The sequence below is a fragment of the Sinocyclocheilus rhinocerous genome, unplaced genomic scaffold (assembly GCF_001515625.1).
Source record: "Sinocyclocheilus rhinocerous isolate Xijiao unplaced genomic scaffold, SAMN03320098_v1.1 scaffold2967, whole genome shotgun sequence".
NCBI lineage: Eukaryota > Metazoa > Chordata > Actinopteri > Cypriniformes > Cyprinidae > Sinocyclocheilus > Sinocyclocheilus rhinocerous.
The window spans coordinates 14,972-28,025 of record NW_015634034.1 but is presented as its reverse complement, the minus strand read 5'-3'; the positions used below and the strand labels follow the sequence as shown (position 1 = coordinate 28,025).

The window sequence follows — 13,054 nt, the reverse complement described above, 5'->3', positions numbered from 1 at the left end:
GGATATTATTTATAGGGATTTAAAAAAAACTACTGGGTGGATTTTTATCATTTTAGGGTGGATGTGTACAAACACTGCCAACAGACATTTATGTTCAAACAACATGTAAAAGTGAATTTTGCATCCGATGACCCCTTTAAAGCCAGTATTTTTTAATAGTTTTTGTTTTAACCGTGTTAATGCTACAAAATCAATCCATTTCTTCTTATGTTCACTGTTTTTGCTTGTATGTTAATGTACAAAATATTTAGAGCAGCAGGACTGATTCTCAGAATCAGAAATATTTAATTTGTTACTGCAGTGTATCCACAGTAACATTTTAAAATCTGCTACCAAGTATTTCAGTGTACTCTACAAACTGGGTCACAGACAGGAACATCCAGTGTAGACAGCTTCATTGATTATAATGGTAACTATTTAGATTTGTCATAATGCATTTCTGTTTTGAGTCTGTTGTTTTGAACTCATTTTACATAATTTGAAGCCATATTTGCACTGGTGCTAGATGTATCTTTTTTTTCTCCCCAAATGATTAATTCAAATGAACAAAAAATTCTAGTATCTCTCATGTGGTAGTAGTATTTAGTTCATGGGATTATAAAAAAATGCCATTATTCAATGGTACACTACCATTCAAAAGTTTGGGGTGAGTAAGTTTTTTTTTTTATTATTATTTAAGAAATGTATACTCCGCAAATATACATTATACAATTATATTGTGTATATATAATATATTTCACGAAATTCTGTTATTTCAAACTTTGTTCATGAAATAATTCAGAAAATTGTTTTTATTTCCACAAAATACTAAGCAGCACAACTGTTTTCAACGTTGATAATAATAAGAAATGTTTCTTGAGCAGCAAATCAGCATATTAGAATGATTTCTGAAAGATCATGTGACACTGAAGACTGGAGTAATGATACTGAAAATTCAACTTTACCGTAACAGGAATTAGGGCTGTGCGATATGGACAAAAAAAACCTATCGCAATTTCTTTGATCAATTTTGCGATTTCGATTTTAATCACGATTTTGACACACACAGACATGCTTTACAGTCATAAATGCATTCAGTGTGAATTTGAAACATATTTCCAAAAGAAAACCAATTAGAGCTTTATCAAGAAGCTGTAACAGGGGCATAGAGGACCTACAATAATGTACAGTATTTGAAAAATAATGTGTTTTTTGAACATTAAAGCATGTCAACATATTCTGTTACACCAAATACACAAAATAATGATCTTTAAAAAAGCATCATATGACCCCTTTAATTTTTACCACGAATAATGCGCTGTCACTTTAATTCAGCGCATGCAGCACAGCAGAAATAGACTCTGTGCTGAAACGGTCGCAGCATGACTGCTGCAGAAGCACCGCTCCTGGAGCGCACTGCCGGACCGCAATCGCATGCAGTGTGAACGCTCTGATCCGTTAACATGGGCGCGGAAAAAATACGCACCACAGACGAAGTGTGTCAACCTGGCGTTACGTTTGTATGCCCGGCCGCCCGGTCTGTTCTGTTCTCGCGCTGCGTTCTGATTGGTTCGGATAGCATACTGCGGGAGGTCGGGGCGCGGAAAATCGTGCTGTAAAGCGATTTAGAAATCGCGCATGCTCAAATCGCGATTTTATGACGATTTCGATTAATCGCACAGCCCTAACAGGAATGCATTACCTTTTAAAATGTATCATAATACAAAAGTTATTTTAAATTGTAATAATATTTCACAGTATTTATATTTTTAGCTAGGCTATTTTTTTTTCCAATATATTAGTATTTTTGATCAAATAAATGCATTGATGAAAATAAGAGCTTTCCAAAAAAATCTACATTATAAAAATATTACCGACCCCAGATGTTTAAATGGTAATGTATGTAATATATTTCCAGCAAAAAAATAAAATAAAATTGTTACTATATAATAAAATGGTGATATGATTCCCTTGGCTATGATATTAATTTCAGTTCCTCCTCATACAATTTCTCACAATTTATTTTTATTTTTTTTACAGTATTTATTTCTGTTTTCCTTTTTGTCTTAAAGATTCGTCTGCTTCTCCAGTACTTGAAGGAGGACCCCAGAAAAGCAGTGAAAAGACTCGCCATTCAGGATCTCAAGCTCTTAGCTATAAAAGCTCCTCACTTGTGGACCAGGAAGAACATACAGGTCAGAGAGTCATGAATAAATGTGGGACAACTGGTTCACTCACTACAATAAATGTAATTTCCAAGTTGTGTGTTTGTAGGTGTTATGCGAATGTGCTCTCAGCACCCCGTACAACAGTCTCAAGCTGGGAATGCTGTCTGTCCTCTCCACACTATCTGGTACCATCGCTATTAAACAGTACGTCAGCCCTAATACAGGTACAAAGTCATGAAGTCATGTTGACTTTGCTAAAAATGCATTTATGCAAGTGTATACAGATGATAACATGTGGTCTCGTTACATTTCGCATGTGAGTTTAACCACCCGATCTCTCTGGATGATGCAGGTGAGGCGTCTCCAGCGCCCCGTCACACTGACCTGGTGAAGCTGGCGCAGGAGTGCTGTTACCATAGTAACCTGGCAGTGGCAGCCCATGGAATCACAGTGTTGACCAGTATCACTGTTTCCTGTCCAGAGAAAGGTTGGTTTCTCCTCACCAAAAATTAGTAGGCTTATTTAGTTTAGGTTGTATAAACCCAAAGGAGGTCAAAAATAGAGAATATTTAAATGATAGATCACCTAATTGAAATATTTTGTCAGAGGTCATCCAGCTGGAACAAGAAGCAGTGATGGGGATGGAGTCTCTCATTCTGCTCTGCAGTCAAGATGACCGTAAGACTGCGCAGGCCACACTCAAAGTAAGTGTTATTCAAGGTTTACAGAGCTTCGAATATGTGACTTGACCCAGCTGTCTCCTTCTGAGTCCATGTTTCAATAGTCTCACAGAGCCAGGTTCATGTTGCAGCTTATTCTGGCCAAGAACTGGATACTTAAGGTTACTTTTGTGGAATTTTTGTGATCTTTCACTGACAAATAAGAGCATTACATTGTCTGTAGGGTAGTGATTAGGGATGTAACGATATCAAAATCTCACAATACGATAATATCATGATATGAAGTCCACGATACAATATTTATTGCGATAGAAGATAGAAGAATTGGAATTTTTTTTTACATTTTGTACATTTTAAAGTTATGTTATTCTATCTAATGCACTTTGAGAGTTCAGAATTAAGAGCTGCAACCCATGTCCTTAATTAAGAAAACTTAAGTGTCTTGTACCTGAACTTAAAAGGGGACTCAACCCTCTTTTTATTTGTGATATACTGTCTGTCTAAATTACATTCACACTGGTGTTTTAGGAAGCCAAAAAATTATAATATAATAATAATAACAATGACAGTAATAGCCATATATTGTAAAACAATTGCACTGAAAAATAAATAGAATATCTCATAGGTATATTATTTTTGCTTTACGCTACAGCAGGGAATTTACAATATTTCTTTCCTAATTTCTACACTTGAAAGAGATATTTTGAATTTGGACTGCATTTGAAACTGCTAGCTGTCAGCAATTCATACTGCACCTTTAAGCTTTCATTTTGACGGAAACGGCAGTTAGAGCTTTTATTTTGAAGGAACACTCCAGCTTCAGTGAAAACAGGCTTACAAAAACGCGTCTCACTACAAATCTAGTGAAATGCTGTAATCATCTGCCACGAAAAGAAAGCATAACTGGTAGCTGTTGCGTTTCCAAGCGTGTGCTAAACTCACAGCACGTGCAGTAATGGAGTTCACTGCATTCATTCACTGTGAACGGAGCCGCTCTGAGGCGCGGAAAACACCTGATCACGAGCTGATCGCCTCAACAATGTGTGCGCTTCGCTTTGAAACACGCAGCGAAAACACTCGATGAAGGGATTAAGCCATATTGTGCTTTTGGTTTTAGTTCATTTGACAGATACTGTGCCAAAACATAATGACCAAAAACTAGTGCTGTCAAACGATTAATCGCGATTAATCGCATCCAAAATAAAAGTTTTTGTTTGCATAATATATGTGTGTACTGTGTATATTTATTATGTCTATATAAAAGCACACACATACAAATCTTCACAAAAATATATAACTTTTATGAATTTTGAAGCCTAAATACAAGCGCCAGAACTTAAAAGCTAAACTTAGGCTATAAACGAACTACAGCACCACGGTCGCTCGCCTTCAACGTCACCATGCTCCCGACAACTTTTTCAAACTTATTTTTAACACGTTCAGTGAAAAAAGATTTACTCTGTGGATGAATTTTAATCCACTCTACATTAACCTTTTCAAATAAAAACTGGAATAAATACTAAACTAGAGCCAAACTATAATAATAAATAATATAGTGAATAAATGAAAAAATCATAACTATTTCTGTACAAATCGAAATAAGGTGCATTAAATGTCAATAAATCCTTGATTAATATAAATATTTGAATTAAAAACGCGTCTCCACGTAATCGCCTCTTTCTGTTTCTGACCCCAACCAATCATAGATAAGAAAGGAAGTCAAAACAGTATTTACATGTTTTCAAACAGCCAATCAGATTTTTGTATTCAGTATGGTGTTTATCAAACAACACCAAATAAAAAAAGAGTGCAGAGACTAGAGATGGTTCAGGGTTCTTTCTCTGCTATTCTACGCTGCGCTGACCAACAGAAAGCTGTTTGATTTGAAAGTGACCTCTATGTGAGCCGTGCTTCATACTAGAAGAAAATGGAACTTTATTTGTCTGAATTAAATCAATTGAATTAAGCAAAATCGAATTTTGCTGATAAAAACATATCTTTAGATTGTAGACTGCTGTGAAGTCCAGACCAGTGAACGTATGGCACACTTACCATAAAATTAAAAATGAGACACCCTACGTTCTTGTGCACGTGTAAAGGCCACTAGACTGCTGTCCACCATGTTTCTTCACTTCAGTTTATGATGAGCATTTTTAGTGATAGTTCACCCAAAAATGAAAATGATTGTTGATCACAAAAGAAGATATTTTGAAGAGTGTAACCTAAAATCGATCGTTTCCGCACAGAATCTATTTCTGCTGTGCTGCACGCGCTGAATTAAAGTGACAGCGCATTATTCGTGGTAAAAATTAACATGGATTGACACGGAAATTTAGTAATTACACCATAAATGCATATAATTAAAGTCTACTGTTTCACAGTCAACACATGGCTTTTTGGCTAGATTTAAAACAAGGAAAAGTGCACTTTTAGATAAACAATGTAAAGAGTGTAAATGGTCCCCATTTACTTTTTTACCGTCAGCTGTTTGGTTACCAACATTCTTCAAAATATCTTCTTTTATGTTCAGCAGAAGAGTTTTCATTTTTGGGTGGGCTATCACTTTAAATCTTGAAATGTTAACTGTTTTTTTTTTTTTGGAACTCAGACGGCGCTCACCTCTTTGGTGAAGATGTTGAAGAGCTGTCCTCATCTGAGTCAGAGCTCTGTGGAGCTCCTGCTGGCGCAGCTGCACTGCGCGTGTGACTCTGCGCGGGTGCTCATGTGTCAGGCTCTGGCTGCTATTGCCACACAGCAGCCGGTGCTGGCAGAGGGAATGCTGGGAGACCTGCTAGACCTCTTCAGGGTGGCAAGTCACAGAACCTCGGAGAAACAGCAGGAGCTTCTGGTAAGCAAATACAGGAATGATGTCCAACCATCAACCACAACCAACAAGTTTAAGTCTCATTTTCCCAAAACATTCAAATCTTGTCTTGTTGTGTGTCTTAGGTTTCTTTGGCAACAGTATTATTTGTGGCCAGTCAGGCTTCACTCTCGGCCGAAGTAAAGACAGTGATCAGGCAGCAGTTGGAGAATGTGGCCAATGGGTGGACCGTGTACCGCATTGCCAGACAGGCCTCCCGCATGGTGAGCTGAGCTATGAGAGAGAAGGAAGCACTTTCTGACTCCATTGCCTGATGTCCCTTAAAATAGAGGTCTGCATTCCCGCGGCTCTCCTGCGGGAACCGCGGGACTTTTTTCCTACTGTTTTAAATGTTAAACGAATTGTATCCTGACAAGACGAATAAAAATAAGAAATACAATTTTTGTACAACATTTTTATTTTCTCTGTGACAATTTTTTCCCTACTGTGTTGGCAGCAGTTGCTGTCAATAACTTCAAGACTCTTGACAAGACATATTATATAAATAAAATTTTGTGCAGACTACACTTTTATTTGTTAGCACATCTCTCAGCGGCCTTTCAGATGGAGACTACAGCGCAGCCATGAGCGCCATCTCTGAAGCACTCAAATCCTACCAGAAGGGAATATGCGTCTCTCACGGTCAGGATTCGCCAGTCATCCTCTTTTTGCTTTTTTTGTATGCGGTCTATTACCGGCTGCTTTCCTTCATTCCTCTGTTGGGTTATATTCATATTGAAGCAGCACAGAAGAGTTTTTTGTGACTGACTGTAATCCTGTTTCGTCTTCAGGCTGCCAGTACGCCGCTGAGTCCTTTGACGTTCCAGTGTGAGTTTGTGAAGCTGCGTATAGACACTCTTCAGGCCCTGTCCCAGCTCATCTGCACCTGCAACAGTCTGAAGACCAGCCCCCCTCCTGCCATCGCCACCACCATCGCTCCGTCCTCAGGCAGCGAGCTGCAGCACTGCGGACGCATTTCAACACAGGTGCTCAAAACATACTGCATACCGTTTGTGTTCCTGCAGTTGCCTCATTATGTTGTCTAAAATTATTTCTAAGAGCTCTTTTATGAGGATGGCATGTTCATTGTGTGTTTTTTGTTTTGTTTTGTTTTGGATGTAGATGAAATTAGCCATGGATGAATTTCGAAGTCTGGCAGCTCGCTATGCCGACCTGTATCAGTCTTCGTTTGATGCCGACTACGCCACCCTCCGTAATGTTGAACTGTATCCTTTTTTTGCCTTGGAGGACAATCTGTGTGCAAAAACAGTTATTTATTTATTTAGAGGTCTTATTGCTAATTGCTAATTATGTTTCACCTGTGAAATGGTTCTATTTTAATTTATTATAAATTTATATTAATATTATACATTAATTTGTGTTAATTAAAAAAAAACTTTTTCATAATTTTTTTTTTTTAATATACACTAGTGGTTAAAGAGCTGTAATAATTTTTTGAACTGCAATTTTTTCTGGATTCTTTGGTGAATAGAAATCTTAATTGAACAGAATTTGTTTAAAATAGAAATATTTTCTAATATTATAAAAGTCTTTATAAATGTCACTTTTCAATCAATTTAATATATCCTTGCTGAGTAAATGTATTTTGTAAAAAAAAATAATAATAAAAAAATCATACTTACCCGAAACGTTTTATCACCGTTTCCACAAAAATATTAAGCAGAAAACTTTTCAACATTGATAATAATAATGAATGTTTCTTGAGCAGCAAATCAGCATATTAGAATGATTTCTGAAAGATCATGTGACACTGAAGACTGGAGTAATGATGCTGAAAATCCAGCTTTACCATCACAGGAAAATATTACATTTTAAAATATATGAAAATAGAAAACGGTTCACAATATTACTGTTTTTACTGTAATTTTTAATCAAATAAATGCAGATCTCTTTCAAAAACATGAAAACATTTTTGTAAACTTTGAATGCTTGTGTATATTTATATTTAATTCTATTAAAATTATAATTTATATTAATTATATTAAAATTATAAATGATATATATTAACCCTAAATAATTAAATTATATTAAATTATTATTTTTTTAATTATAAAAACTTCTACAAAATGAGTTTGCATGGTCAGTGTCACAGATTTGTTTACGTTAGTAATTGTTTACATTAGTTAGTAGTTGTTTACATTAGTGATTTTGTTTATACTGTTCCAAAAGTAACACACTTTAGTTTTTAGCCATTGTTTCAAACTAAATATGGCATTTGCAAGGCAACAATGAATGAAGGCCTCATCCAAAGATATTTTGCCAAGCATCTGTACTTTCCTTAAAACCTTTCTTAGACAACAGCAAAGCTGCTTGCTTGTATCTTATGTTATTGAGGCTTTAGTAATTGATCCGCAAACGGCCAGGTACGAATACTCTAACATTTACCACTCTTGACTTAATAACAATGCTTCATATATTCAATGTGGGATCACAACAAGAGGTTTGGAAGATTATTAGGCACAACATAAAGACTAGATTTTAGTTAGAATATTTCATTTGCACTTACTGTAAAGACATCCATGAGGCTTCTGTGGTTCAGTTTCCAGGAGTTTGGCACACACGGATCAGTGCTGGCAGAGAGCGAGTATGAACTCAGAATGCTGGCTGTGTTCAATCACGTCCTGGAGGAAGTGGAAAACCTAAGCAGGAAGCACCCTCCTGTCTCTTACCTGGTAATGTTTTAAGGTTTTCATTGGCTGACTGTTCCTGTCTGTAATCCATATGGATTCACTTTTTATAGGCACATTTTGGCTTTAAATGCATCTTTTGTTTTTCTGTTTGAAGCACACTGGATGTCTGTGTGGTGCTGTTATAGCCATTTTGAAGGTACCACTGTCATTCCAGAGATATTTCTTCCAGAAGCTTCAATCCACCAGCATTAAAGTAAGTAATCTGTATAATTATTATGAAAAATTACTATTAAAAATTTAAAAATGAAACTATTTTATTAATGTTTATAAATTGCTAAATGAAAAATTAGCTATGAATTATTTACTTTAACAGTGATCAAATTCAGAGAAAAAATAAAATATTTTTATTTTTTGCCTTCAAATGCGAGTAAAACCTGTGATGGCGAGTATATGAAACGGTGTTACTTGCCAGTTGGTCGGTAATTGTTTTTTATTTTGATTTTTTTTTTATTAATTCTAACAATGCCTATACGATTTAGTGTGATTATCAAATTGCAAAGACTGCATCGAAATGATAAACTTTATATACTTTACAGTTCAACAGTATTATAGTATGATATTTACAGTATGATATTTCTTCATTGATTTAATTTTTATAATTTGATATACTAATAATAATAAATATTAATAATAAAAGTAATAAGATTCCCCCATTTAGAAAAAAAATCTGTGTATTTTAAATGTGATGGAATTGTAAGAAGTTGTCAAGATTTATTTTATTTTTTTTTAGTAAGATTATTAAGATTTTGTAGTGTTCAGGTACAAGTAAAGTATATTTACTCAAGTACTTTACATCCTTGCCTGTTACTACATTACACATATATATTAGGGGTGTAACGATACACGTATTCGTATTGAGCCGTTCGGTACAAGGCTTTCGGTTCGGTATGCATTCGTTGGACTAATCCTATTACATTTGGAAAATAAAAGAACTTAAAGTGTGTGAAATATAATGTTCTCAGTGCCACTGCGCTCAACAAGGCAGCCCAAACGACGTAACAGGCACCGTGCTGTCTGCCCGGCGATAGCTTCCCCTTGCTGGGCTGCGTCGAAAGACGATGATCTTCTATCAACAAGACAGGCACCGTGCTGTCTGCCCGGCGATAGCTTCCCCTTGCTGGGGTGCGTCGAAAGACGATGATCTTCTATCAACAAGAGCCAGAGATCTTGTCAAAAACATCAATTATTGGCAATATTAAGAGGATTTGGCATTTCCAATTAATGTAGGCCTGTTTCGTTCTTATTTTATTAGGCCTATTGTTATTACGAAGTTACTTTTATTATTAAATTAAAATTTAAATAAATTTGCCTCGCAATACCGCATAACTGAGGCGCTGCAAGGATAACAAAAGATTAGGCTATTTACTCCTCAATTAAAATGTTAAAAAAAAGGTATTTTAAAACAGGTCTATTATACAATGAATTATAGGCCACTAATTAAAATATTAACACTGCAGTCATCAATAAAAATCAATGAAATAAAACGCTTTAGCCTATTTCAAGCACCGAGTTTCAAAACAACCTGTTTAACACGAAATACGTTTCTTCTCATTTGTTTTTTTTTTTCACTAGCCTACGGGCCACAACAGAAATCTTAAGGGAATAAATTAAAACAGTTAGCTATATACCGTTATCAGCATATGTTGAAGTAGATTCGAAAGCTCCGTCATTACGTTTTTACTTTCACTTTCTGCACAGTGAACTGACTGAGATTAAGACGTTCTTACTGTTCTTACATAACTCTTGCGCAAAGTTTGCACGTTGCTTATGTGATATCCATCAGCTCGCCTTCATGGTTTTAAAAATAAATATTTCCAATATTGCGATGTAACCTATTACCACCCTAAGTAACCCTAATCTTAACCCTAACCTTATAGTAAGTAAATGTAGTTGATTAATATTACTCAGTACTTAAATGCTTAATTACACTGTAACAAGGACACCTTAAAAAATTAAGTGTAACCGAAAATTGTAAATCATGTGTTTAAAGTGTTTAACTACACATTTGTAATGATAAAGTTCCAATTTAATAAATTTAAGATGCATTTAATAATATAGTTAAAATTATAAAAATATATACTTTCTAAGATTTGAAGTGAATATTTGAATACACTTATCTTTTCCACAAGGACAACTAATATTAGCAGTTTAATAATATTGTAATTAAATTCACAGAACTCACTGCCTCACATTCACAGTTATTTTGTTACAAACCTCTTTGTGTATTTATGTATAATCTTTCTTCACTCAAGTAAAGCTAATGAAATTGTGCATTTCTACAGTGTTGCAGTTGAATCTGGGTTAGTAGTAGTATCACATTGCTAATTACTTCTTCAGTAACAGCCAGTGAATGCTCAGCTAGCTACATGAGCAACAGTGATGGATGTGTTTGAGTCCATGAAATGACTTTTAGATGGATTTAAATCAATGGATCACAACCTCTGCTGTACAGTATATTCACAGGAGCTGAAGTCCATTTCAAATCCATTTCTGAAAGACTGCATTTGTAAACACCATAACGCAGAATTATTGTAGAAGTTGTTTTATGTAAATATAGTGACTTGACCCAGACCTTTTATGTCTGTATTTTTATGAATACTATTGTTCTTTGCATGGTGTATATAGGTTATATTTAAAGTGATAGTTTACCCACAAATACAAATATTGGGGTGAAAGATTACTTCAGTGATTTTTCGTTTAGCTAGCATAGCCTGTGATTATAGCCATCAGCCACAGCTAGTAATGCTAGGCCTAATGAACCAATAAGAGAAAGGAATGAGGAGAAAATTAGATTTACACTCCAACACACATACTATTTTGAACTGCTTATTCAGGCTACACTCGCAGCTCTCAATTACAGACATCCGTGCAGAAACACACACACACAAAGTCGTTCACACACCAATACTAGCAATAATGAATTAGCAATGCAGTTGAGCACTCACTGCACACTTGCTAATCCAGCTTTAACATTTACCAAAGTGTTAGAATATGTGAATTCCTTTTTAAAGATGTTCAGATGTTCTGACTTTCAATTCAGTTTGCTTATTTTTGTAGCACTTTTCACGATTGTAAAATAAAGATAATATAATGGTATGTTGTAAGCCCATCCATTAAAAGTCCATCCATTCCACTTACCACATACTTCCATTGAAGTACATGATTGAATAACACATTTTCAAGTTCATACACATTTTCAGTTTACCTTTTCAATTTTTAAATTGATTTATTATTTACTATAATTTGTAATAGAAAATGTTGCAATTACAAAAGAATGCAAAAAAAAAATACACTGCAAAATATTTTTATTATTTTTTAGCCAAAAAACAAACAAACTATATATTATATTATATATAATTTATAGTGTTGTAAAATACACTGGTAATTTAAATTTAACACAGATTACATTAAAAATGTAATAAAATAATTAAACTAATTAAAATGAAAATAAAATTAAAAAAAATTCGAAAACATTACATTTAATCTACAAGTATAATCTTTTAAATTAAATTAAAACTGAAAAATGTTTTCCAAATGGTAGACAAAGGCGATAGAAAGAGGTCTTAGATTAGCAAACTTGCACATCGGGTCAGTCGTGACATAAACAGGAGATGCATGTAAAACAGTAAACTGTCACAAAAACAAATATTTTAATTTCAATCATTTAAATTTTACAAGTTTCAGTGTCCTAAAGTTACTCCCAACATTAATATGAAGCCTTTCTGTGTCATAAACACTGCTTTTGTGAATTTGCTTTGGTTAGTTTGCATATGATCATCTTCAGGGAAGACAAAGCTACAAAACAGCAAGAGCAGATTCAACATTCAGAGTTCAGGACAGGTATCTTACACAATTATTCTGTTCCCTAAAAGGAAACACTGGATCAATTCCAGTTCAAGAGTTCATTACTATTTTGTAAAATGTTATGAACAATGTGGGCTTGGAACAACTTGTAGGTGTTTATAATTTTATCATTGTAATTAATTACCTTAAAGTTTTAACTTGCGTCTCTCGTTCGGTAGACATTATAGAAAAATATCAATAGAAAAATTGAGGGAAAAACAGGGCAGAGTGTAAACAATAGAAAAATAACCAAATATATGAGAAATACAGACATACTTGTTTGCCACAATTGTCCAAAATAACGTGTGAATTTATGGTTGATATGTCTGTAAAGGGTAAAAACTGAATTCTCTGAAATTTGCTGAATTTATTAAAATGTTAAGCATTACTTCTTTGTGCATAAAACTAAATTATAAATTAAAATCACTGAACATTGCCTGGATATTACATTGACCACAACATCTCGATAGCCTATTTGGTATAGGGTTAGATCTCTGCCATAATTCTGTGTGCGAAAGGTCATATTTTGAGCGCACAAAAGTGCATTTTGCACCTGCGCGATCTGAGTTTTGTGGAGAAAATGTTCGTTCAAATCTAAAATCAATTTTTTAAATTTAATATATGTTTTTGGATGTGTGCAGACCTTCTCTTTTGCGCGTGCAACATTTCACTAGCTTGCTCACTTGATGCCCGCCCTCAGTGCTCTCTAAATACCAACGGCTAGCTTGCTCAACACAACCCAGTGTTACAATATGCCATAATTCCAGCCAATCAGAGATGAGGCTGCTAAATTCTGATTGGCTGCCTTGA

The 13,054-nt window shown here is 34.7% G+C and overlaps 3 protein-coding genes across 3 annotated transcripts in view; all 3 read left to right on the top strand.

Moving 5' to 3' along the window:
• The window catches only part of LOC107745281 (integrator complex subunit 7-like), a 4,833-nt gene extending 2,671 nt beyond the window's left edge, over window positions 1-2,162 (top strand). The window contains exon 6 of the mRNA XM_016559129.1: window positions 2,052-2,162. Within this exon, the coding sequence (XP_016414615.1) occupies window positions 2,052-2,076 (25 nt within the window). The 3' untranslated portion in view covers window positions 2,077-2,162. The remainder of the gene's footprint in view (window positions 1-2,051) is intronic.
• LOC107745287 (integrator complex subunit 7-like) lies at window positions 2,083-5,923 on the top strand. The gene is made up of 6 exons (XM_016559137.1): window positions 2,083-2,174; window positions 2,254-2,371; window positions 2,500-2,634; window positions 2,754-2,851; window positions 5,436-5,675; window positions 5,777-5,923. The coding sequence occupies exons 2-6, from the start codon at window positions 2,305-2,307 to the stop codon at window positions 5,921-5,923; spliced, it is 687 nt and encodes a 228-aa protein (XP_016414623.1). The 5' UTR covers window positions 2,083-2,174; window positions 2,254-2,304.
• Window positions 5,924-6,246: 323 nt separating this feature from the next.
• On the top strand, window positions 6,247-8,697 carry LOC107745286 (integrator complex subunit 7-like). The gene is made up of 7 exons (XM_016559136.1): window positions 6,247-6,332; window positions 6,482-6,676; window positions 6,813-6,916; window positions 8,006-8,074; window positions 8,251-8,383; window positions 8,496-8,594; window positions 8,692-8,697. Exons 3-7 carry the CDS (start codon window positions 6,813-6,815, stop codon window positions 8,695-8,697), a joined length of 411 nt encoding a protein of 136 aa, XP_016414622.1. The 5' UTR covers window positions 6,247-6,332; window positions 6,482-6,676.
• Window positions 8,698-13,054: the final 4,357 nt, after the last annotated feature.

What these genes read in the sequence shown, in the direction of transcription:
- LOC107745286 (XM_016559136.1), top strand. Translation starts at nt 6,813, where the DNA reads ATGAAATTAGCCATGGATGAATTTCGAAGTCTGGCAGCTCGCTATGCC. An exon ending in ACCCTCCGTAATGTTGAACT is followed by an intron (nt 6,917 to 8,005) that starts GTATCCTTTTTT and finishes AACCTTTCTTAG; the next exon opens with ACAACAGCAAAGCTGCTTGC. An exon ending in ACCCTCCTGTCTCTTACCTG is followed by an intron (nt 8,384 to 8,495) that starts GTAATGTTTTAA and finishes TTCTGTTTGAAG; the next exon opens with CACACTGGATGTCTGTGTGG.
- LOC107745287 (XM_016559137.1), top strand. Translation starts at nt 2,305, where the DNA reads ATGCTGTCTGTCCTCTCCACACTATCTGGTACCATCGCTATTAAACAG. An exon ending in CTGCGCAGGCCACACTCAAA is followed by an intron (nt 2,852 to 5,435) that starts GTAAGTGTTATT and finishes TTTGGAACTCAG; the next exon opens with ACGGCGCTCACCTCTTTGGT. An exon ending in AGAAACAGCAGGAGCTTCTG is followed by an intron (nt 5,676 to 5,776) that starts GTAAGCAAATAC and finishes TGTGTGTCTTAG; the next exon opens with GTTTCTTTGGCAACAGTATT.